The sequence below is a fragment of the Oncorhynchus tshawytscha genome, linkage group LG01 (assembly GCF_018296145.1).
Source record: "Oncorhynchus tshawytscha isolate Ot180627B linkage group LG01, Otsh_v2.0, whole genome shotgun sequence".
In the NCBI taxonomy this organism is placed as follows: domain Eukaryota; kingdom Metazoa; phylum Chordata; class Actinopteri; order Salmoniformes; family Salmonidae; genus Oncorhynchus; species Oncorhynchus tshawytscha.
In genome coordinates, this window is record NC_056429.1 from 200,070 (window position 1) to 226,848 (window position 26,779).

The 26,779-nt window shown below is 42.2% G+C and overlaps 1 protein-coding gene across 1 annotated transcript in view; it reads right to left on the bottom strand.

Moving 5' to 3' along the window:
• ice2 (interactor of little elongator complex ELL subunit 2) overlaps positions 1-26,779 on the bottom strand; it is a 61,358-nt gene that overhangs the window by 13,075 nt on the left and 21,504 nt on the right. The window contains 5 exon segments of the mRNA XM_042327569.1: positions 3,478-3,730; positions 5,217-5,267; positions 5,728-5,812; positions 22,718-22,847; positions 25,659-25,823. Of these exon segments, the coding sequence (XP_042183503.1) occupies positions 3,478-3,730; positions 5,217-5,267; positions 5,728-5,812; positions 22,718-22,847; positions 25,659-25,823 (684 nt within the window).

Sequence of the window (26,779 nt, forward strand, 5' to 3'; positions counted from 1 at the left end):
ATCTGAAATTTGGATTCATCAGACCAATGGATTGTTTTTCTACCAGTCAAATGTCCATTGCTCATGTTTCTTAGCCCAAGCAATTCTCTTCTTATTATTGGTGTCCTTTACTGCAAAGTGGTTTCTTTGCAGTAACTCATGCAGTCTCCTCTGAACAGTTGATGTTGAGATGTGTTTTTTACTTGAACTCTGAAGCATTTATTTGGGCTGCAATTTCTGAGGCTGGTAACTCTAATGAACTTATCCTCTGCAGCAGAGGTAACTCTGGGTCTTCCTTTCCTGTGGCAGTCCTCATGAGAGACAGTTTTATCATAGCACTTGATGGTTTTTGCAACTGCACTCAAAGTTCTTAAAGTAATGATGGACTGTTGTTTCCCTTTGCTTATTTGAGCTGTTCTTGCCATAATATGGACTTGGTCTTTAATAGTGCTATCTTCTGTACAACACCTGATTGGCTCAAACAAATGAAGGACAGAAATTCCACAAATTAACTTTTAACAAGGCACACCTGTTAATTGAAATGCATTCCAGGTGACTAACTCATGAAGCTGGTTGAGAGAATGCCAAGAATGTGCAAAGGGTGACTACTTTGAAGAATCAAAAATCTAAAATATATTTGATTTGTTTGACTTTTTTGGGATAGGGGGCAGCATTTTCACTTTTGGATGAATAGCGTGCCCAGAGTGAACTGCCTCCTACTCTGTCCCAGATGCTAATATAAGCATATTATTATTCGTATTGGATAAAAAACTCTGAAGTTTCTAAAACTGTTTGAATGATGTCTGAGTATAACAGAACTCATATGAGTAATGTTGACTACCCAATATGGCGGGTATCTTTTTGGCTGCTTTGTTGTCTAAAGGTTGTACTCAAATTATTGCATGGTTTGCTCTGACACAGCGGTTGCATTAAGGAGAAGTTTATCTAAAGTTCCATGTATAATAGTCGTATCTTTATCAATGTTTATTATGAGTATTTCTGTAAATTGATGTGGCTCTCTGCAATATCACCGCTTGTTTTAGAACTACTGAACGTACCGCGCCAATGTAAACTCTGATTTTTTGAAAAAAATATGAACTTTATCAAACAAAACATACATTATTATTGTGTAACATGAAGTCCTATGAGTGTCATCTGATGAAGATTTCAGTGTCATCTGATTTTATCTCTATTTCTGCTTTTTGTGACTCCTCTCTTTGGCTGGAAAAAATGGCTGTGTTTTTCTGTGGCTTGGTGGTTTGTGGTGCTTTCACTGTAAATCCTTTTTGAAATCAGACACTGTGGCTGGATTAAAGAGAATTGTATCTTTAAAATAGTGTAAAATACTTGTATACTTGAGGAATTGTAATTATGAGATTTTTGTTGTTTTGAATTTGGCGCACAGCACTTTCACTGGCTGTTGTGGGACGGAACCCCAGTCCTAGACAGGTTAACCTCACTAGGGGATGTGGGACGGTAGCGTCCCACCTGGCCAACATGCAGTGAAATTGCAGAGCGCCAAATTCAAAAACAGAAGTACTTATTATAAAAATTCATAAAACATACAAGTGTTATACATCGGTTTAAAGATCAACTTGTTAATCCAACCACATGTAGAGGAGTTACACAAGTCAGAAATAGCAATAAAATTAATCACTTACCTTTGATGATCTTCATATGGTTACACTCACAAGACTCCCATTTAGTCAATAAATGTTTGTTTTGTTTGATAAAGTCCCTCTTTATATCCAAAAAACGCGTTATGTTCACTAATCCACAGGCTCAAACGCAGTCACAACAGGCAGACGAAAAATCCAAATAGTATCATTAAAGTTCGTAGAAACATGTCAAATAATGTTTATAATCAATCCTCAGGTTGTTTTTAGCCTAAATAATCGATAATATTTCAATCGGACAATAACGTCGTCAATATAAAAGGTAAACAAGAAAGGCGCGCTCTTGGTCGCACGCATGAAAAATCTCTGGGACACTGTAGGGTCCACTCATTCAGAGTGCTCTTACTCTCTCATTTTTCAGAATACAAACAGTCTAAAGACTGTGGACATCTAATGGAAGCCATAGGAAGTGCAATTTGAGTCCTAAGTCAATGGATACTGTAATGGCATTCAATAGAAAACTACAAACGTTTAACAAATCCCACTTCTTGGATGGATTTTTCTCAGGTTTTCGCCTGCCAAATCAGTTCTGTTATACTCACAGACATTAAAGTTTACAAAACTGTTCAAATAGAGTGTTTTCTATGCAAATCTACCAATTATATGCATATCCTAACTTCTGGGCCTGAGTAGCAGGCAGTTTACTTTGGGCATGCTTTTCATCCGGAGGTAAAAATAGTGCCCCCTACCCTAGTGAAGTTAACACTTTTTTGGTTACTTCATAGTTTTGATGTCTTTGCTATTATTCAACAATGTAGAAAATAGTAAAAATAAAGGAAAAACCCTGGAATGAGTAGGTGTGTCAACTTTTGACTGGTACTGCAAATGTGATAGTTTCTTATTTGTAATACATTATACATTTTTTATTTGCAACAATTTCAAAAAATCTGTTTTTGCTTTGTCATTATGGGATATTGTGTGTAGTTGGATTAAATAGTTTTTTCCCTCATCAATCTTAGAATAAGGCTGTAGCGTAACAAAATGTGAAACGAGTCAAGGGGTCTGAATAGTTTCCGAATGCACTGTGTTGCCATTTTGACGATTCTATTTGTATACTGATTCGTTACTGTGATTTTATTGCAATTTCATGTTCCAAACATATTGCTCATTCCTCCTCTCCCCTGTAACTCCCCAGGTCATTGTTCTAAACGAGACTGTGTTCTCAGTCAACTCACCTGGTGAAATAAGGGTTCAATAAAATAAAATAAAAATATGTCTGTTGAAGAGAGACAGCATATTGATCAGTCATGGAAATAAGTGCCAAAAACATGTTGGCTCACTATTTAAAAAGAAGCTGGAGAACAAGCTATAGGGTTAGGGTTGGGGTTGGGGTTAGGGTTGGGGGTTAGGGTTGGGGTTAGGGTTAAACTATAGGATGACATGTTTTTTAAATTTGTATTAATTGATACTTGGTATTGGTATAATATTGCGATATGTAACATTCTTTCCCCCTCTCACATCTGTTGTACCTTCTGTCTATGCTGCAGGTTTGGTTGGGGGTTAGAATTAGTGGTTAAGACTAGGGGTTAAGGTTACCTTGTGTTGCTGCAGGTCTGGTTGGGGAATAAGGTTAGGATCATCAGGGGTTAAGGTTACCTTGTATTATTGCAGGTCTGGTTGGGGGTTAGGATTAGGGGTTAAGATTACCTTGTGTTGCTGCAGGTCTGATTGGGGAATAGGGTTAGGATTAGAGGTTAAGATTACCTTGTGTTGCTGTAGGTCTGATGATTGGGGAATAGGGTTAGGAGTTAGGATTAGGGGTTAAGATTACCTTGTGTTGCTGCAGGTCTGGTTAGGGGTTAAGATTAGGGGTTAAGGTTACCTTGTGTTGTTGCAGGTCTGGAGGGGGGAAGGTACAGGGTGGCCGGCTGTGTTTCTGGTGGAAGGGTAGGACCAGCGTGGGGTCCAGCGGTACCCAGGGTACAGGGCCGAGGGCAGAGGGAGGGGGCACGCTGCTATGGGTCTGGTGCAGGTTATAGGCCTCTCGGACAATCCTCCGCCCCTCCGTTGCCTTTAAGATGGTTACGAAGGGCTCCCCTGCCTTATGACCAATCAGATAGTGGCCCTCAGATAACCTATTAGACACACAGATCAGATAGTGGCCCGCAGATAACCTAAAGACACAATTGTGTGAGGGGTAGGAATGGGAGGATTTCTCCATTCCCTTCTCAGGCCTTTGTATTGGGCAGTTGAATGGTGAGAAATGCCTCAGTCCCTAAAGCAAAAACTTTACAGTACAGGGCATCAATAAGCTGCTCCCAAACATTTTTAACAGCACCAGGAAAGTGAGGCAATGATAGTTCATGTGGGATTCAAAGACATTATGAAGGGCAGCTCGGAACAGCTGAAGATGTATTTTAAAAAACTGATTGGGTCTCTGCTTGACACCAACAAACGCCCCATAATATCTGTCCTCTGCCCTCCCTAAATGGTGCCATTGAACGGTTCAGCAGACTTCCATAACTGACTACCAGACTATTACAGCTCTGTGGGTGTGACATTTATTGACAATTCTGATACCTTCTGGAAACAAAGCTCATTTTATAAGGAGGATGGGATCCAAACAAATCACTTGGGGTCCTGGATCCTTTCACAGCATTATAAGGCTGCGTTGAGACAATGACTTATCAATGACCCAAGCCCAGCTCATTTAATCCCTACCATTGTGTCCCTGAGTCATCATAATGCTTCAGCAAATATACATTATTCTAGGGGCGTTGGAAGATACAATGTAAGTAACCTAATTTATGTCCATCTGAATGCCACTGCTGATCCCATAGCTATTGTATGCAGTAATCAACCTCTTCACCCTCATCATTCAGTTAGGCCTCATTTAAATTATATTGTGAGGTACATTTTTACTCCTGAATTTATTTAGACTTGCCATAACAAAAGGGTTGAATACTTATTGACTTAAGACATTTCAGCTTTATTTTGATTTTTTATTAATTTAAATAAATAAATCTAATTCCACTTTGACATTATGGGGTATTACTGTGTGTTGGCCAGGAAAACACAATCCCAATTCAACACATTTTAAATTCAGGCTATAAGTCAAGGGGTGTGAAGACTTGAGGCACTGTATCATGATATTAATTGAATATTGAAATCATTTCAAATGCCCATCCCTAAAAGTACACTAGGTGATGAGGCAGTAAGCGAAAGATCGCTGGTTCCAATACCCGCGACGCCAAGGTGAATAATCTGTTGATGTGCCCTTGAACAAGTCACTGAACCCTAATTTGCTCCAGGGACACCGTACTACTATGGCTGACCCTGTAAAACCATATATTTCACTGCATCTATCCGGTGTGTGACAAAATAAAATGAATGCTACACTATAATACACTACAATAAATGGTTCGAAGACATTACACCACCTTTACATCTTTAGCAAGTCAACTCACCAGTAAGAGGAAGTCAACTCACCAGTAAGAGGAAGTCAACTCACCAGTAAGAGGAAGTCAACTCACCAGTAAGAGGAAGTCAACTCACCAGTAAGAGGAAGTCAACTCACCAGTAAGAGGAAGTCAACTCACCAGTAAGAGGAAGTCAACTCACCCAGTGATCTTCTTCAGCAGATGATGCAGTATGTTGAGGGACTTGGCTGGTCTGCAGGGTAGAGACAGAGGAGAGTGGAGACAGAGGAGAGAAGACAGAGGAGAGAGAAGACCGAGGAGAGAGAAGAGTAGATAGGCAAGAGAGTAGAGGAGGAAGAGACAGATAATAGAGAGAGTGGAGAGTAGAGTAGAGAGGACAGGAGAGAGAGGAGAGACGGAAGATTAGAGAGAGTAGAGTAGAGGAGACAGGAGAGTAGAGTTGAAAAGGAAACCAGAGTAGAGTAGGAGAGGAGAGTAGAGACAGGAGACAGAAGAGAGTAGAGAGGAGAAAGAGAGAGTAGAGGATAATAGAGGATAAGAGAGAGAGCAGAGTAGAGAGAATAGATAAACATCAGGTTGGACTGAGGACGATAGACATGAGATAATTAATTCTAACATACATCACTGAGGACAGCTAGTGATGATTAGATGCATTTCTGTAGTATGGCTCTCCTGTCCTTAAGGACACTCACTTGAAGTCACAGGAAGCGTTGGGTTTCCAGTTTTCTGGCAGCTTCCTGAGCAGAGCTACCTTTGAAGTGTGGGCGCTGATATGACCTAGAGAGAGAGAGAGAGGGAGAAGAGACCCTTCAGCAAGCTGGTCCTGGGGCTCTGTTCACAAACAGACCCCACAGAGCCCCAGGACAGCAACACAATTAGACCCAAGCAAATCATGAGGAAACAAAGAAATGATTACTTGACACATTGGAAATTATTAACAAAAAAACAGAGCAAACTAGAATGCTATTTGGCCCTAAACAGAGAGTACACAGTGGCAGAATACCTGACCACTGTGACTGACCCAAACTTAAGGAAAGCTATGACTATGTACAGACTCAGTGAGCATAGCCTTGCTATTGAGAAAGGCCGCCATTTGCGGACCTGGCTCTCGAGAAGTCAGGCTACATGCACACTGCCTACAAAATGAGGTGGAAACTGAGCTGCACTTCCTAACCTCCTGCCAAATGTATGACCATATTAGAGACACATATTACCCTCTGATTAAACAGATCCAAAAATAATTAGAAAAAAATCTATTTTGATAAACTCCCATATCGACTGGGTGAAATACCACAGTGTGCCATCACAGCAGCAAGATTTGTGACCTTTTGCCAGAAGAAAAGGGCAACCAGTGAAGAACACACACAATTATAAATACAAGCCATATTTATATATATATATATTCCCTCTTGTACTTTAACTATTTGCACATTGTTACAACACTGTGTGTATATATAAATATATATATATAAATATATATATATATATATATACATATACATACACACACATACATACATACACACAGCGGGGCAAAAAAGTATTTAGTCAGCCACCAATTGTGCAAATTCTCCCACTTAAAAAGATGAGGCCTGTAATTTTCATCATAGGTACACTTCAACTATGACAGACAAAATGAGAAAAAAAATCCAGAAAATCACATTGTAGGATTTTCAATTAATTTATTTGCAATTTATGGTGGAAAATAAGTATTTGGTCAATAACAAAAGTTTATCTCAATACTTTCATTGCCAACAAAGGGTATGTAAACAGAGGTCAAATGTTTTCTTTAAGTCTTCACAAGGTTTTCACACACTTTTCTATGGGGTTGAGATCTGGAGACTGGCTAGGCCACTCCAGGAGATTGAAATACTTCTTACGAAGCCACTCCTTCATTGCCCGGGCGGTGTGTTTGGGATCATTGTCATGCTGAAAGACCCAGCCACGTTTCATCTTCAATGCCCTTGCTGATGGAAGCAGGTTTTCACTCAAAATCTCACGATACATGGCCCCATTCATTCTTTCCTTTACACGGATCAGTCGTCCTGGTCCCTTTGCAGAAAAACAGCCCCAAAGCATGATGTTTCCACCCCCATGCTTCACAGTAGGTATGGTGTTCTTTGGATGCAACTCAGCATTCTTTGTCCTCCAAACACGACGAGTTGAGTTTTTACCAAAAAGTTATATTTTGGTTTCATCTGACCTTCTCCCAATCTTCTTCTGGATCATCCAAATGCTCTCTAGCAAACTTCAGACGGGCCTGGACATGTACTGGCTTAAGCAGGGGGACACGTCTGGCACTGCAGGATTTGAGTCCCTGGCGGCGTAGTGTGTTACTGAAGGTAGGCTTTGTTACTTTTGTCCCAGCTCTCTGCAGGTCATTCACTAGGTCACCCCGTGTGGTTCTGGGATTTTTGCTCACCGTTCTTGTGATCATTTTGACCCCACGGGGTGAGATCTTGCATGGAGCCTCCGATCGAGGGAGATTATCAGTGGTCTTGTATGTCTTCCATTTCCTAATAATTGCTCCCACAGTTGATTTCTTCAAACCAAGCTGCCTACCTATTGCAGATTCAGTCTTCCCAGCCTGGTGCAGGTCTACAGGTCTGTTTTTGGTGTCCTTTGACAGCTCTTTTGTCTTGGCCATAGTGGAGTTTGGAGTGTGACTGTTTGAGGTTGTGGACAGGTGTCTTTTATACTGATAATAAGTTCAAACAGGTGCCATTAATACAGGTAACAAGTGGAGGACAGAGGAGCCTGTTAAAGAAGAAGGTACAGGTCTGTGAGAGCCAGAAATCTTGCTTGTTTGTAGGTGACCAAATACTTATTTTCCACCATAATTTGCAAATAAATTAATAAAAAATCATACAATGTGATTTTCTGGATTTTTTTCTCATTTTGTCTGTCATAGTTGAAGTGTACCTATGATGAAAATTACAGGCCTCTCTCATCTTTTTAAGTGGGAGAACTTGCACAATTGGTGGCTGACTAAATACTTTTTGCCCCACTGTATATAGGGGACAGTGTAGTAGTATCTTCCAGAGGGACATCAGAGACTGTAACGTTCTTTGCTTCACGGAAACATGGCTCACTGGAGAGACGCTATCGGAGGCGGTGCAGCCAGCGGGTTTCTCCATGCATCGCGCCGACAGAAACATACATCTTTCTGGCAAGAAGAGGGGCGGGGGCGTATGCCTTATGGCTAACGAGACATGGTGTGATGAAAGAAACATACAGGAACTCAAATCCTTCTGTTCACCTGATTTAGAATTCCTCACAATCAAATGTAGACCGCATTATCTACCAAGAGAATTCTCTTCGATTATAATCACAGCCGTATATATCCCCCCCCCAAGCAGACACATCGATGGCTCTGAACGAACTTTATTTGACTCTTTGCAAACTGGAATCCATTTATCCGGAGGCTGCATTCATTGTAGCTGGGGATTTTAACAAGGGTAATCTGAAAACAAGACTCCCTAAATTTTATCAGCATATCGATTGCGCAACCAGGGGTGGAAAACCTTGGATCATTGTTACTCTAACTTCCGCGACGCATATAAGGCCCTGCCCCGCCCTCCTTTCGGAAAAGCTGACCACGACTCCATTTTGTTGATCCCTGCCTACAGACAGAAACTAAAACAAGAGGCTCCCACGCTGAGGTCTGTCCAACGCTGGTCCGACCAAGCTGACTCCACACTCCAAGACTGCTTCCATCACGTGGACTGGGATATGTTTCGTATTGCGTCAGATAACAATATTGACGAATACGCTGATTCGGTGTGCGAGTTCATTAGAACGTGCATTGAAGATGTCGTTCCCATAGCAACGATTAAAACATTCCCTAACCAGAAACCGTGGATTGATGGCAGCATTCGCGTGAAACTGAAAGCGCGAACCACTGCTTTTAATCAGGGCAAGGTGACTGGTAACATGACCGAACACAAACAGTGCAGCTATTCCTTCCGCAAGGCTATCAAACAAGCTAAGCGTCAGTACAGAGACAAAGTAGAATCTCAATTCAACGGCTCAGACACAAGAGTCATGTGGCAGGGTCTACAGTCAATCACGGACTACAAGAAGAAATCCAGCCCAGTCACGGACCAGGATGTCTTGCTCCCAGGCAGACTAAATAACTTTTTTGCCCGCTTTGAGGACAATACAGTGCCACTGACACGGACGGCAACGAAAACATGCGGACTCTCCTTCACTGCAGCCGAGGTGAGTAAGACATTTAAACGTGTTAACCCTCGCAAGGCTGCAGGCCCAGACGGCATCCCCAGCCGTGCCCTCAGAGCATGCGCAGACCAGCTGGCCGGTGTGTTTATGGACATATTCAATCAATCCCTATACCAGTCTGCTGTTCCCACATGCTTCAAGAGGGCCACCATTGTTCCTGTTCCCAAGAAAGCTAAGGTAACTGAGCTAAACGACTACCACCCCGTAGCACTCACTTCCGTCATCATGAAGTGCTTTGAGAGACTAGTCAAGGACCATATCACCTCCACCCTACCTGACACCCTAGACCCACTCCAATTTGCTTACCGCCCAAATAGGTCCACAGTCGATGCAATCTCAATCACACTGCACACTGCCCTAACCCATCTGGACAAGAGGAATACCTTTGTGAGAATGCTGTTCATCGACTACAGCTCGGCATTCAACACCATAGTACCCTCCAAGCTCGTCATCAAGCTCGAGACCCTGGGTCTCGACCCCGCCCTGTGCAACTGGGTACTGGACTTCCTGACGGGCCGCCCCCAGGTGGTGAGGGTAGGCAACAACATCTCCACCCCGCTGATCCTCAACACTGGGGCCCCACAAGGGTGCGTTCTGAGCCCTCTCCTGTACTCCCTGTTCACCCACGACTGCGTGGCAACGCACGCCTCCAACTCAATCATCAAGTTTGCGGACGACACAACAGTGGTAGGCTTGATTACCAACAACGACGAGACGGCCTACAGGGAGGAGGTGAGGGCCCTCGGAGTGTGGTGTCAGGAAAATAACCTCACACTCAACGTCAACAAAACTAAGGAGATGATTGTGGACTTCAGGAAACAGCAGAGGGAACACCCCCTATCCACATCGATGGAACAGTAGTGGAGAGGGTAGCAAGTTTTAAGTTCCTCGGCATACACATCACAGACAAACTGAATTGGTCCACTCACACAGACAGCATCGTGAAGAAGGCGCAGCAGCGCCTCTTCAACCTCAGGAGGCTGAAGAAATTCGGCTTGTCACCAAAAGCACTCACAAACTTCTACAGATGCACAATCGAGAGCATCCTGGCGGGCTGTATCACCGCCTGGTACGGCAACTGCTCCGCCCACAACCGTAAGGCTCTCCAGAGGGTAGTGAGGTCTGCACAACGCATTACCGGGGCAAACTACCTGCCCTCCAGGACACCTACACCACCCGATGTTACAGGAAGGCCATAAAGATCATCAAGGACATCAACCAACCGAGCCACTGCCTGTTCACCCCGCTATCATCCAGAAGGCGAGGTCAGTACAGGTGCATCAAAGCTGGGACCGAGAGACTGAAAAACAGCTTCTATTTCAAGGCCATCAGACTGTTAAACAGCCACCACTAACATTGAGTGGCTGCTGCCAACACACTGACACTGACACTGACTCAACTCCAGCCACTTTAATAATGGGAATTGATGGGAAATGATGTAAATATATCACTAGCCACTTTAAACAAATGCTACCTTATATAATGTTACTTACCCTACATTATTCATCTCATATGCATACGTATATACTGTACTCTATATCATCGACTGCATCCTTATGTAATACATGTATCACTAGCCACTTTAACTATGCCACTTTGTTTACATACTCATCTCATATGTATATACTGTACTCGATACCATCTACTGTATCTTGCCTATGCTGCTCTGTACCATCACTCATTCATATATCCTTATGTACATATTCTTTATCCCCTTACACTGTGTATAAGACAGTAGTTTTGGAATTGTTAGCTATATTACTTGTTGGTTATCACTGCATTGTCGGAACTAGAAGCACAAGCATTTCGCTACACTCGCATTAACATCTGCTAACCATGTGTATGTGACAAATAACATTTGATTTGATTTGATTTTTTACCTATAAGATACAGATCTCCGCTGTGCAATCTGGTGTCCGAGCTGGTCACGGGTGCACCTCAGCCACACTCAAGGTACTAAACGATATCATAACCGCCATCGATAAAAGACAGTACTGTGCAGCCGTCTTCAGCGACCTTGCCAAGGCTTTCGACTCTGTCAATCACCATATTCTTATCGGCAGACTCAGTAGCCTTGGTTTTTCTAATGACTGCCTTGCCTGGTTCACCAACTACTTTGCAGACAGAGTTCAGTGTGTCAAATCGGAGGGCATGCTGTCCGGTCCTCTGGCAGTCTCTATGGGGGTGCCACAGGGTTCAATTCTCGGGCCGACTCTTTTCTCTGTATATATCAATGATGTTGCTCTTGCTGCGGGCGATTCCCTGATCCACCTCTACGCAGACGACACCATTCTGTATACTTCCGGCCCGTCCTTGGACACTGTGCTATCTAACCTCCAAACGAGCTTCAATGCCATACAACACTCCTTCCGTGGCTTCCAACTGCTCTTAAACGCTAGTAAAACCAAATGCATGCTTTTCAACCGTTCGCTGCCAGCACCCGCACGCCCGACTAGCATCACCACCCTGGATGGTTCCGACCTAGAATATGTGGACATCTATAAGTACCTAGGTGTCTGGCTAAACTGTAAACTCTCCTTCCAGACTCATATCAAACATCTCAAATCTAAAATCAAATCTAGAGTCGGCTTTCTATTCCGCAACAAAGCCTCCTTCACTCACGCCGCCAAACTTACCCTAGTAAAACTGACTATTCTACCGATCCTCGACTTCGGCGATGTCATCTACAAAATAGCTTCCAATACTCTACTCAGCAAACTGGATGCAGTTTATCACAGTGCCATCCGTTTTGTTACTAAAGCACCTTATACCATCCACCACTGCGACCTGTATGCTCTAGTCGGCTGGCCCTCCCTACAGATTCGTCGCCAGACCCACTGGCTCCAGCTCATCTACAAGTCCATAATAGGTAAAGCTCCGCCTTATCTCAGATCACTGGTCACGATGGCAACACCCACCCGTAGCACGCGCTCCAGCAGGTGTATCTCACTGATCATCCCTAAAGCCAACACCTCATTTGGCCGCCTTTCGTTCCAGTTCTCTGCTGCCTGTGACTGGAACGAATTGCAAAAATGGCTGAAGTTGGAGACTTTTATCTCCCTCACCAACTTCAAACATTTGCTATCTGAGCAGCTAACCGATCGCTGCAGCTGTACATAGTCTATCGGTAAATAGCCCACCCAATTTTACCTACCTCATCCCCATACTGTTTATATTTATTTACTTTTCTGCTCTTTTGCACACCAATATCTCTACCTGTACATGACCATCTGATCATTTATCACTCCAGTGTTAATCTGCTAAATTGTAATTATTCGCCTACCTCCTCATGCTTTCTGCACACAATGTATATAGACTTTTTTCTCTATTGTGTTATCGACTTGTTAATTGTTGACTCCATGTGTAACTCTGTGTTGTCTGTTCACACTGCTATGCTTTATCTTGGCCAGGTCGCAGTTGCAAATGAGAACTTGTTCTCAACTAGCCTACCTGGTTAAATAAAGGTGAAATAAAACAATAAAATAAAAATATATAGGGGACAGTGTAGTAGTATCTTACCTATATAGGGGACAGTATAGTAGTATCTTACCTATATATAAGGGACAGTGCTCTAGTGTAGTAGTATATTACCTATATAGGGGACAGTGCTCTAGTGTAGTAGTATCTTACCTATATATAGGGGACAGTGTAGTAGTATCTTACCTATATATAAGGGACAGTGCTCTAGTGTAGTAGTATCTTACCTATATATAAGGGACAGTGCTCTAGTGTAGTAGTATCTTACCTACATATAAGGGACAGTGCTCTAGTGTAGTAGTATCTTACCTATATATAGAGGAGAGTGTAGTAGTATAAGGGACAGTGCTCTAGCGTAGCAGTATCATACCTATATAGGGGACAGTGTAGTAGTAGTATCTTACCTATATATAGGGGACAGTGTAGTAGTATCTTACCTATATATAAGGGACAGTGCTCTAGTGTAGTAGTATCTTACCTATATATAGGGGACATTGTAGTAGTATCTTACCTATATATAGGGGACAGCATAGTAGTATCTTACCTATATATAGGGGACAGTGTAGTAGTATCTTACCTATATATAGGAGACAGTGTAGTAGTATCTTACCTATATAGGGGCCAGTATAGTAGTATCTTACCTATATATAAGGGACAGTGCTCTAGTGTAGTAGTATATTACCTATATAGGGGACAGTGCTCTAGTGTAGTAGTATCTTACCTATATATAGGGGACAGTGTAGTAGTATCTTACCTATATATAGGGGACAGTGTAGTAGTATCTTACCTATATATAAGGGACAGTGCTCTAGTGTAGTAGTATCTTACCTATATAAAGGGGACAGTGTAGTAGAATCTTACCTATATATAAGGGACAGTGCTCTAGTGTAGTAGTATCTTACCTATATATAGGGGACAGTGTAGTAGTATCTTACCTATATAGGGGACAGTATAGTAGTATCTTACCTATATATAAGGGACAGTGCTCTAGTGTAGTAGTATATTACCTATATAGGGGACAGTGCTCTAGTGTAGTAGTATCTTACCTATATATAGGGGACAGTGTAGTAGTATCTTACCTATATATAAGGGACAGTGCTCTAGTGTAGTAGTATCTTACCTATATAAAGGGGACAGTGTAGTAGAATCTTACCTATATATAAGGGACAGTGCTCTAGTGTAGTAGTATCTTACCTATATATAGGGGACAGTGTAGTAGTATCTTACCTATATAGGGGACAGTGCAGTAGTATCTTACCTATATAGGGGACAGTATAGTAGTATCTTACCTATATATAAGGGACAGTGCTCTAGTGTAGTAGTATATTACCTATATAGGGGACAGTGCTCTAGTGTAGTAGTATCTTACCTATATATAGGGGACAGTGTAGTAGTATCTTACCTATATATAGGGGACAGTGCAGTAGTATCTTACCTATATATAGGGGACAGTGCTCTAGTGTAGTAGTATCTTACCTATATAGGGGACAGTGTAGTAGTATCTTACCTATATATAGGGGACAGTGCTCTAGTGTAGTAGAATCTTACCTATATAGGGGACAGTGTAGTCGTATCTTACCTATATATAGGGGACAGTGTAGTAGTATCTTACCTATATATAGGGGACAGTGTAGTAGTATCTTACCTATATATAAGGGACAGTGCTCTAGTGTAGTAGTATCTTACCTATATAAAGGGGACAGTGTAGTAGAATCTTACCTATATATAAGGGACAGTGCTCTAGTGTAGTAGTATCTTACCTATATAAAGGGGACAGTGTAGTAGAATCTTACCTATATATAGGGGACAGTGTAGTAGTATCTTACCTATATATAGGGGACAGTGTAGTAGTATCTTACCTATATAGGGGACAGTGCAGTAGTATCTTACCTATATAGGGGACAGTATAGTAGTATCTTACCTATATATAAGGGACAGTGCTCTAGTGTAGTAGTATATTACCTATATAGGGGACAGTGCTCTAGTGTAGTAGTATCTTACCTATATATAGGGGACAGTGTAGTAGTATCTTACCTATATATAGGGGACAGTGCAGTAGTATCTTACCTATATATAGGGGACAGTGCTCTAGTGTAGTAGTATCTTACCTATATAGGGGACAGTGTAGTAGTATCTTACCTATATATAGGGGACAGTGCTCTAGTGTAGTAGAATCTTACCTATATAGGGGACAGTGTAGTCGTATCTTACCTATATATAGGGGACAGTGTAGTAGTATCTTACCTATATATAGGGGACAGTGTAGTAGTATCTTACCTATATATAAGGGACAGTGCTCTAGTGTAGTAGTATCTTACCTATATAAAGGGGACAGTGCAGTAGTATCTTACCTATATATAGGGGACAGTGCTCTAGTGTAGTAGTATCTTACCTATATAGGGGACAGTGTAGTAGAATCTTACCTATATATAGGGGACAGTGTAGTAGTATCTTACCTATATATAGGGGACAGTGTAGTAGTATCTTACCTATATAGGGGACAGTGCAGTAGTATCTTACCTATATAGGGGAAAGTGCTCTAGTGTAGTAGTATTTTACCTATATAGGGGACAGTGTAGTAGTATCTTACCTATATATAGGGGACAGTGCAGTAGTATCTTACCTATAGAGGGGAAAGTGCTCTAGTGTATTAGAATCTTACCTATATATAAGGGAGAGTGCTCTAGTGTAGTAGTAACTTACCTATATATAGGGGACAGTGTAGTAGTATCTTACCTATATATAGGGGACAGTGCAGTAGTATCTTACCTATATATAGGGGACAGTGCTCTAGTGTAGTAGTATCTTACCTATATAAAAGGGGACAGTGTAGTAGAGTCTTACCTATATATAGGGGACAGTGTAGTAGAATCTTACCTATATATAAGGGACAGTGCTCTAGTGTAGTAGTATCTTACCTATATATAAGGGACAGTGCTCTAGTGTAGTAGTATCTTACCTATATAAAGGGGACAGTGTAGTAGAGTCTTACCTATATATAGGGGACAGTGTAGTAGTATCTTACCTATGTATAGGGGACAGTGCTCTAGTGTAGTAGTATTTTACCTATATAGGGGACAGTGTAGTAGTATCTTACCTATATATAGGGGACAGTGTAGTAATATCTTACCTATATAGGGGACAGTGCAGTAGTATCTTGCCTATATAGGGAAAGTGCTCTAGTGTAGTAGAATCTTACCTATATATAAGGGAGAGTGCTCTAGTGTAGTAGTATCTTACCTATATATAGGGGACAGTGTAGTAGTATCTTACCTATATATAGGGGACAGTGCAGTAGTATCTTACCTATATATAGGGGACAGTGCTCTAGTGTAGTAGTATCTTACCTATATAGGGGACAGTGTAGTAGTATCTTACCTATATATAGGGGACAGTGCAGTAGTATCTTACCTATATAGGGGAAAGTGCTCTAGTGTAGTAGTATTTTACCTATATAGGGGACAGTGTAGTAGTATCTTACCTATATATAGGGGACAGTGCAGTAGTATCTTACCTATAGAGGGGAAAGTGCTCTAGTGTATTAGAATCTTACCTATATATAAGGGAGAGTGCTCTAGTGTAGTAGTAACTTACCTATATATAGGGGACAGTGTAGTAGTATCTTACCTATATATAGGGGACAGTGCAGTAGTATCTTACCTATATATAGGGGACAGTGCTCTAGTGTAGTAGTATCTTACCTATATAAAAGGGGACAGTGTAGTAGAGTCTTACCTATATATAGGGGACAGTGTAGTAGAATCTTACCTATATATAAGGGACAGTGCTCTAGTGTAGTAGTATCTTACCTATATATAAGGGACAGTGCTCTAGTGTAGTAGTATCTTACCTATATAAAGGGGACAGTGTAGTAGAGTCTTACCTATATATAGGGGACAGTGTAGTAGTATCTTACCTATGTATAGGGGACAGTGCTCTAGTGTAGTAGTATTTTACCTATATAGGGGACAGTGTAGTAGTATCTTACCTATATAGGGGACAGTGCAGTAGTATCTTGCCTATATAGGGAAAGTGCTCTAGTGTAGTAGAATCTTACCTATATATAAGGGAGAGTGCTCTAGTGTAGTAGTATCTTACCTATATATAGGGGACAGTGTAGTAGTATCTTACCTATATATAGGGGACAGTGCAGTAGTATCTTACCTATATATAGGGGACAGTGCTCTAGTGTAGTAGTATCTTACCTATATAGGGGACAGTGTAGTAATATCTTACCTATATATAGGGGACAGTGTTCTAGTGTAGTAGAATCTTACCTATATAGGGGACAGTGTAGTCGTATCTTACCTAGAAATAGGGGACAGTGTAGTAGTATCTTACCTATATATAGGGGACAGTGTAGTAGTATCTTACCTATATATAAGGGACAGTGCTCTAGTGTAGTAGTATCTTACCTATATAGGGGACAGTGCTCTAGTGTAGTAGTATCTTACCTATATATAGGGGACAGTGCTCTAGTGTAGTAGTATCTTACCTATATATAGGGGACAGTGCTCTAGTGTAGTAGTATCTTACCTATATATAGGGGACAGTGCTCTAGTGTAGTAGTATCTTACCTATATATAGGGGACAGTGCTCTAGTGTCGTAGTATCTTACCTTTTATAGGGGACAGTGTAGTAGTATCTTACCTATATAGGGGACAGTGCTCTAGTGTAGTAGTATCTTACCTATTTATAGGGGACAGTGTAGTAGTATCTTACCTATATATAGGGGACAGTGTAGTAGTATCTTACCTATATATAGGGGACAGTGTAGTAGTATCTTACCTATATATACAGGACAGTGCTCTAGTGTAGTAGTATCTTACCTATATATAGGGGACAGTGCTCTAGTGTAGTAGTATCTTACCTATATATAGGGGACAGTGCTCTAGTGTAGTAGTATCTTACCTATATAAAGGGGACAGTGTAGTAGAATCTTACCTATATATAAGGGACAGTGCTCTAGTGTAGTAGTATCTTACCTATATAAAGGGGACAGTGTAGTAGAATCTTACCTATATATAGGGGACAGTGCTCTAGTGTCGTAGTATCTTACCTTTTATAGGGGACAGTGTAGTAGTATCTTACCTATATAGGGGACAGTGCTCTAGTGTAGTAGTATCTTACCTATTTATAGGGGACAGTGTAGTAGTATCTTACCTATATATAGGGGACAGTGTAGTAGTATCTTACCTATATAGGGGACAGTGTAGTAGAATCTTACCTATATAGGGGACAGTGTAGTAGTATCTTACCTATATATAAGGGACAGTGCTCTAGTGTAGTAGTATCTTACCTATATATAGGGGACAGTGTAGTAGTATTGTACCTATATATAGGGGACAGTGTAGTAGTATCTTACCTATATATACAGGACAGTGCTCTAGTGGAGTAGTATCTTACCAATATATAGGGGACAGTGCTCTATTGTAGTAGTATCTTACCTATATATAAGGGACAGTGCTCTAGTGTAGTAGTATCTTACCTATATATAAGGGACAGTGCTCTAGTGTAGCAGTATCTTACCTATATAGGGGACAGTGTAGTAGTACCTTACCTATATAGGGGACAGTGTAGTAGTATCTTACCTATATATAAGGGACAGTGCTCTAGTGTAGTAGTATCTTACCTATATATAGGGGACAGTGTAGTAGTATCTTACCTATATATAGGGGACAGTGTAGTAGTATCTTACCTATATATAGGGGACAGTGTAGTAGTATCTTACATATATATAGGGGACAGTGCTCTAGTGGAGTAGTATCTTACCTATATATAGGGGACAGTGCTCTAGTGTAGTAGTATCTTACCTATATATAGGGGACAGTGCTCTAGTGTAGTAGTATCTTACCTATATATAGGGGACAGTGCTCTAGTGTAGTAGTATCTTACCTATATAAAGGGGACAGTGTAGTAGAATCTTACCTATATATAGGGGACAGTGCTCTAGTGTCGTAGTATCTTACCTTTTATAGGGGACAGTGTAGTAGTATCTTACCTATATAGGGGACAGTGCGCTAGTGTAGTAGTATCTTACCTATTTATAGGGGACAGTGTAGTAGTATCTTACCTATATATAGGGGACAGTGTAGTAGTATCTTACCTATATATAGGGGACAGTGTAGTAGTATCTTACCTATATATACAGGACAGTGCTCTAGTGTAGTAGTATCTTACCTATATATAGGGGACAGTGTAGTAGTATCTTACCTATATATAGGGGACAGTGCTCTAGTGTAGTAGTATCTTACCTATATAAAGGGGACAGTGTAGTAGAATCTTACCTATATATAAGGGACAGTGCTCTAGTGTAGTAGTATCTTACCTATATAAAGGGGACAGTGTAGTAGAATCTTACCTATATATAGGGACAGTGCTCTAGTGTAGTAGTATCTTACCTTTTATAGGGGACAGTGTAGTAGTATCTTACCTATATAGGGACAGTGCTCTAGTGTAGTAGTATCTTACCTATTTATAGGGGACAGTGTAGTAGTAGTATCTTACCTATATATAGGGGACAGTGTAGTAGTATCTTACCTATATAGGGGACAGTGTAGTAGAATCTTAGCTATATAGGGGACAGTGTAGTAGTATCTTACCTATATATAAGGGACAGTGCTCTAGTGTAGTAGTATCTTACCTATATATAGGGGACAGTGTAGTAGTATCGTACCTATATATAGGGGACAGTGTAGTAGTATCTTACCTATATATACAGGACAGTGCTCTAGTGGAGTAGTATCTTACCAATATATAGGGGAAAGTGCTCTATTGTAGTAGTATCTTACCTATATATAAGGGACAGTGCTCTAGTAGTAGTATCTTACCTATATATAGGGACAGTGCTCTAGTGTAGCAGTATCTTACCTATATAGGGGACAGTGTAGTAGTAGTACCTTACCTATATAGGGGACAGTGTAGTAGTATCTTACCTATATATAGGGACAGTGCTCTAGTGTAGTAGTATCTTACCTATATAGGGGACAGTGTAGTAGTATCTTACCTATATATAGGGGACAGTGTAGTAGTATCTTACCTATATATAGGGGACAGTGTAGTAGTATCTTACATATATATAGGGGACAGTGCTCTAGTGGAGTAGTATCTTACCTATATATAGGGGACAGTGCTCTAGTGTAGTAGTATCTTACCTTTTATATGGGACAGTGTAGTAGTATCTTACCTATATAGGGGACAGTGCTCTAGTGTAGTAGTATCTTACCTATATGTAGGGGACAGTGTAGTAGTATCTTACCTATATATAAGGGACAGTGCTCTAGTGTAGCAGTATCTTACCTATATAGGGGACAGTGTAGTAGTATCTTACCTATATATAAGGGACAGTGCTCTAGTGTAGTAGTATCTTACCTATATATAGGGGACAGTGTAGTAGTATCCACCTATATATAGGGGACAGTGTAGTAGTATCTTACCTATATATAGGGGACAGTGTAGTAGTATCTTACCTATATAGGGGACAGTGTAGCAGTATCTTACCTATATAGGGGACAGTGTAGTAGTATCTTACCTATATATAGGGGACAGTGTAGTAGTATCTTACCTATATATAGGGGACAGTGTAGTAGTACCTTACCTATATAGGGGACAGTGTAGTAGTATCTTACCTATATTTAAGGGACAGTGCTCTAGTGTAGTAGTATCTTACCTATATAAGGGACAGTGCTCTAGTGTAGTAGTATCTTACCTATATATAGGGGACAGTGTAGTAGTATCTTACCTATATATAGGGGACAGTGTAGTAGTATCTTACCTATATATAAGGGACAGTGCTCTAGTGTAGTAGTATCTTACCTATATGTAGGGGACAGTGTAGTAGTATCTTACCTATATATAAGGGACAGTGCTCTAGTGTAGCAGTATCTTACCTATATAGGGGACAGTGTAGTCGTATCTTACCTATATATAGGGGACAGTGTAGTAGTATCTTACCTATATATAAGGGACAGTGTAGTAGTATCTTACCTATATATAGGGGACAGTGTAGTCGTATCTTACCTATATATAGGGGACAGTGTAGTAGTATCTTACCTATATATAAGGGACAGTGTAGTAGTATCTTACCTATATGTAGGGGACAGTGTAGTAGTATCTTACCTATATATAAGGGACAGTGCTCTAGTGTAGCAGTATCTTACCTATATAGGGGACAGTGTAGTCGTATCTTACCTATATATAGGGGACAGTGTAGTAGTATCTTACCTATATATAGGGGACAGTGTAGTAGTACCTTACCTATATAGGGGACAGTGTAGTAGTATCTTACCTATATATAAGGGACAGTGCTCTAGTGTAGTAGTATCTTACCTATATATAGGGGACAGTGTAGTAGTATCTTAACTATATATAGGGGACAGTGTAGTAGTATCTTACCTATATATAGGGGACAGTGTAGTAGTATCTTACCTATATATAAGGGACAGTGCTCTAGTGTAGTAGTATCTTACCTATATATAGGGGACAGTGTAGTAGTATCTTACCTATATATAGGGGACAGTGTAGTAGTATCTTACCTATATATAAGGGACAGTGCTCTAGTGTAGTAGTATCTTACCTTTTTTAGGGGACAGTGTAGTAGTATCTTACATATATAGGGGACAGTGCTCTAGTGTAGTAGTATCTTACCTTTTTTAGGGGACAGTGTAGTAGTATCTTACCTATATAGGGGACAGTGCTCTAGTGTAGTAGAATCTTACCTATATATATATATATATTGTTTTTTTTTACCTTTATTTAACTAGACAAGTCGCCCCAGGGGACAATGTAGTAGTGTCTTACTTATATATAGGGGATAGTGTAGTAGTACCTTACCTATATATAAGGGACAGTGCTCTAGTGTAGCAGTATCTTACCTATATATAGGGGACAATGTAGTAGTATCTTACCTATATAGGGGACAGTGCTCTAGTGTGGTAGTATCTTACCTATATAGGGGACAGTGTAGTAGTATCTTACCTATATAGGGGACAGTGCTCTAGTGTAGTAGTATCTTACCTATATAGGGGACAGTGTAGTAGTATCTTACCTATATATAGGGGACAGTGCTCTAGTGTAGTAGTATCTTACCTATATAGGGGACAGTGTAGTAGTATCTTACCTATATATAGGGGACAGTGTAGTAGTATCTTACCTATATATAGGGGACAGTGTAGTAGTATCTTACCTATATAGGGGACAGTGTAGTAGTATCTTACCTATATATAGGGGACAGTGTAGTAGTATCTTACCTATATAGGGGATAGTGTAGTAGTACCTTACCTATATATAAGGGACAGTGCTCTAGTGTAGCAGTATCTTACCTATATATAGGGGACAATGTAGTAGTATCTTACCTATATAGGGGACAGTGCTCTAGTGTGGTAGTATCTTACCTATATAGGGGACAGTGTAGTAGTATCTTACCTATATAGGGGACAGTGCTCTAGTGTAGTAGTATCTTACCTATATAGGGGACAGTGTAGTAGTATCTTACCTATATATAGGGGACAGTGCTCTAGTGTAGTAGTATCTTACCTATATATAGGGGACAGTGCTCTAGTGTAGTAGTATCTTACCTATATAGGGGACAGTGTAGTAGTATCTTACCTATATATAGGGGACAGTGTAGTAGTATCTTACCTATATAGGGGACAGTGTAGTAGTACCTTACCTATATATAAGGGACAGTGCTCTAGTGTAGCAGTATCTTACCTATATATAGGGGACAGTGTAGCAGTACCTTACCTATATATAAGGGACAGTGCTCTAGTGTAGTAGTATCTTACCTATATAGGGGACAGTGCTCTAGTGTGGTAGTATCTTACCTATATATAGGGGACAGTGTAGTAGTATCTTACCTATATAGGGGACAGTGTAGTAGTATCTTACTTATTTGGGGGACAATGCTCTAGTGTAGTAGAATCTTACCTTTATAGGGGACAGTGCTGGAGTGTACTGGTATCTTACCTATATAGGGGACAGTGCTGGAGTGTAGTAGTGTCTCGGCCCACAGCCGGCAGGCCTCAGTCTTAGTTAGACTCTCCACTCCATAAGAAAGCTGGTACTCCATCTTGGACAGGACATAGACAGGGACCACCTGCAGGACACACACGCAGGTTTACTAAGGGTTTACTCAACACAGTGAACAGCATATACCAGATGTGTGGTACATGTTTACAGAGAAGGAGTATATTAAAAACAGAAAACTGTTTTGGTTGAAATATTTGTTTTTGTCTGAAGCCCGAAAAACACATGAAATTCAAAAGATAATTTGACCTACGCACTAACTAGGCTTTTCAGCAGCTCAACTACTGTCCGTTTATTGATCTACTGTACTGCAACAACATATGTACTCACACAACAGACTATATTGGATTCAGACAGGACCTATAGGTTACCATGCTTCCTCTCTACAGGACCTATAGGTTACCATGCTTCCTCTCTACAGGACCTATAGGTTACCATGCTTCCTCTCTACAAGGTCTATAGGTTACCATGCGTCCTCTCTACAAGGTCTATAGGTTACCATGCTTCCTCTCTACAGGACCTATAGGTTACCATGCTTCCTCTCTACAGGGCCTATAGGTTACCATGCTTCCTCTCTACAGGGCCTATAGGTTACCATGCTTCCTCTCTACAGGACCTGTAGGTTACCATGCTAGTTCTGGTCTTCACTGATCTCCACCAGCTCCATCTGTGGTGTAGTTCTGGTCTTCACTGATCTCCATCAGCTCCAGCTGTGGTGTAGTTCTGGTCTTCACTGATCTGCATCAGCTCCATCTGTGGTGTAGTTCTGGTCTTCACTGATCTCCGTCAGATCCATCTGTGACATATTGGGGCAGGACTCGGTTGTATCCTGATGGTCGTTGATGTCCTGTCACCACACACCACACCAGACCTCCTACTTAAGGTTGTCTCATCGTTGTCGGTGAACAGGCCTACCACCGTTGTGTCGTCAGAAAACTTAATGATAGTGTTGGAGTTGTGTTTGGCCGCGCAGTCGTGGGTGAACAGGGAGTACAGGAGGAGGGGACTAAGCACGCACCCCTGAGGGACTCCAGTGTTGAGGATCAGCGTGGCAGATGTGTTGTTGCCTACCCTTACCACCTGGGGGTGGCCTGTCAAGAAGTCCATGATCCAGTTGCAGAGAGAGGGGTTTAGTCCCAGGGTCCTTAGCTTAGTGATGAGCTTTGAGGGCACTATGGTGTTGAACGCTGAGCTGTAGTCAATGAATTGCATTCTCACATAGGTGTTCTTTTTGTCCAGGTAGGAAAGGGCAGTGTGGAGTGCGATTGAGATTGTGTCATCTGTTGATTTGTTGGGACGGTATGTGAATTGGAGTGGGTCTCAGGTTTCTGGGATGATGGTGTTGTGATGTGAGCCATGACCAGCCTTTCAAAGCACTTCATGGCTACCGACGTGAGTGCTGCGGGGCGGTAGTCATTTAGGCAGGTTACCTTAGTGTTCTCAGGCACAGAGACTACGGCGGTCTGCTTAAAACATATTAGTATTACAGACTGTCAGGGAGAGGTTGAAAATGTCAGTGAAGACAATTGCCTGTTGGACCTCGCATGACCCGAGTACACGTCCTGGTAATACACCTGGCCCTGCAGCCTTGTGAATGTTGACCTGTTTAAAGGTCTTACTCACATCGGCTACAGAGAGCATTATCACACAGTCGTCCGTAACAGCTGGTGCTCTAATGCATGTTTCCTTGTTGCTTTCCTCGAAACGAGCATAAAAGGAATTTAGCTCGTCTGGTAGGCTTGCATCACTGGGCAGCTCGCGTCTGGGATTCCCTTTGTAGTCCATAATAGTTTTCAAGCCCTGCCACATCCGACGAGCGTCAGAGCCGGTGGACTAGGATTTAATCTTAATCCTGTATTGATGCTTTGCTTGTTTGATAGTGTGTCAGAGGGCATAGTGGGATTTCTTATAGGCGTCCGGATTAGTCTCCCGCTCCTTGAAAGCGGCAGCTCTAGCCTTTAGCTCAGTGTGAATGTTGCCTGTAATCCATGGCTTCTGGTTGGGGTATGTACGTATGGTCACCGTGGGGACGACGTCATTGATGCACTTATTGATGAAGCAATTGTCTGTGGTGGTATACTCCTCAATGCCATCGGAGGAATCCCGGAACATATTCCAGTCTGTACTAGCAAAACAGTCCTGTAGCGTAGCATCCACGTCATCTGACCACTTCCATACTGAGCGAGTCGCTGGTACTTCCTGCTGTAGTTCTAGCTTGTAAGCAGGAATCAGGATGATAGAATTATGGTCAGATTTATGGAGGGCGAGGGAGAGCTTTGTACGCATCTCTGTGTGTGGAATAAAGGTGGTCAGAGTTTTTTTTCTTCCTCTGGTTGCACATGTGACATGCTGGTAGAAATGAGGTAAAACAGACTACAGTTTCCCTGCATTAAAGTCCCCGGCCACTAGGAGCGCTGCTTCTGGATGAGCATGTTCTTGTTAGCTTACGGCCTTTGCACTCAACGAGCTGTATGTCTGAGTGCAAATATTATACAATCCAGGTGTGCAAATCTCTAAGCGACTTACCCAGAAGACTCGCTGCCAAAGGTGATTCTTACGTATTGACTCAGGGGGTTGAATACTTATGTATTTAAGATATATTAGTTTTATTTTTCACAAATGTTTCTTCCACTTTGACATTAACAAGTATTTTGTGTAGATCCTTGACAAAAAAAATGACAATTAGATTTGAATCCCACCTTGTAATAACAAAACGTGGGAAAAAACGTTGTTGCTGGTGCCCAGCCTGCGTGTGTGTGTGTATCTGTGTTCCAGACCTTGTTGCTGGTTGCTGGTGCCCAGCCTGCGCGTGTGTGTGTGTGTTCCAGACCTTGTTGCTGGTGTCCAGCCCTGTGTGTGTGTGTGTGTGTACGTTCCAGACCTTGTTGCTGGTGCCCAGCCTGCGCGTGTGTGTGTGTGTACGTTCCAGACCTTGTTGCTGGTGCCCAGCCTGCGCGTGTGTGTGTGTTCCAGACCTTGTTGCTGGTGCCCAGCCTGCGTGCGTGTGTGTGTGTGTTCCAGACCTTGTTGCTGGTGCCCAGCCTGCGTGCGTGTGTGTGTTCCAGACCTTGTTGCTGGTGCCCAGCCTGCGTGCGTGTGTGTGTGTTCCAGACCTTGTTGCTGGTGCCCAGCCTGCGTGTGTGTGTGTTCCAGACCTTGTTGCTGGTGCCCAGCCTGCGTGTGTGTGTGTGTTCCAGACCTTGTTGCTGGTGCCCAGCCTGCGTGTGTGTGTGTGTGTGTGTTCCAGACCTTGTTGCTGGTGCCCAGCCTGCGCGCGCATGTGTGTGTGTGTGTGTTCCAGACCTTGTTGCTGGTGCCCAGCCTCTGTGTGCGTGTGTGTGTGTGTGTGTGTGTGTGTGTGTGTGTGTGTGTGTGTGTGTGTGTGTGTGTGTGTGTGTGTACGTTCCAGACCTTGTTGCTGGTGCCCAGCCTGCGCGTGTGTGTGTGTGTACGTTCCAGACCTTGTTGCTGGTGCCCAGCCTGCGCGTGTGTGTGTGTTCCAGACCTTGTTGCTGGTGCCCAGCCTGCGTGCGTGTGTGTGTGTGTTCCAGACCTTGTTGCTGGTGCCCAGCCTGCGTGCGTGTGTGTGTTCCAGACCTTGTTGCTGGTGCCCAGCCTGCGTGCGTGTGTGTGTGTGTTCCAGACCTTGTTGCTGGTGCCCAGCCTGTGTGTGTGTGTTCCAGACCTTGTTGCTGGTGCCCAGCCTGCGTGTGTGTGTGTGTTCCAGACCTTGTTGCTGGTGCCCAGCCTGCGTGTGTGTGTGTGTGTGTGTGTTCCAGACCTTGTTGCTGGTGCCCAGCCTGCGCGCGCATGTGTGTGTGTGTGTGTTCCAGACCTTGTTGCTGGTGCCCAGCCTCTGTGTGTGTGTGTGTGTGTGTGTGTGTGTGTGTGTGTGTGTGTGTGTGTGTGTGTGTTCCAGACCTTGTTGCTGGTGCCCAGCCTGCGAGTGAGTGAGTGTGTGTGTGTGTTCCAGACCTTGTTGCTGGTGCCCAGCCTGCGAGT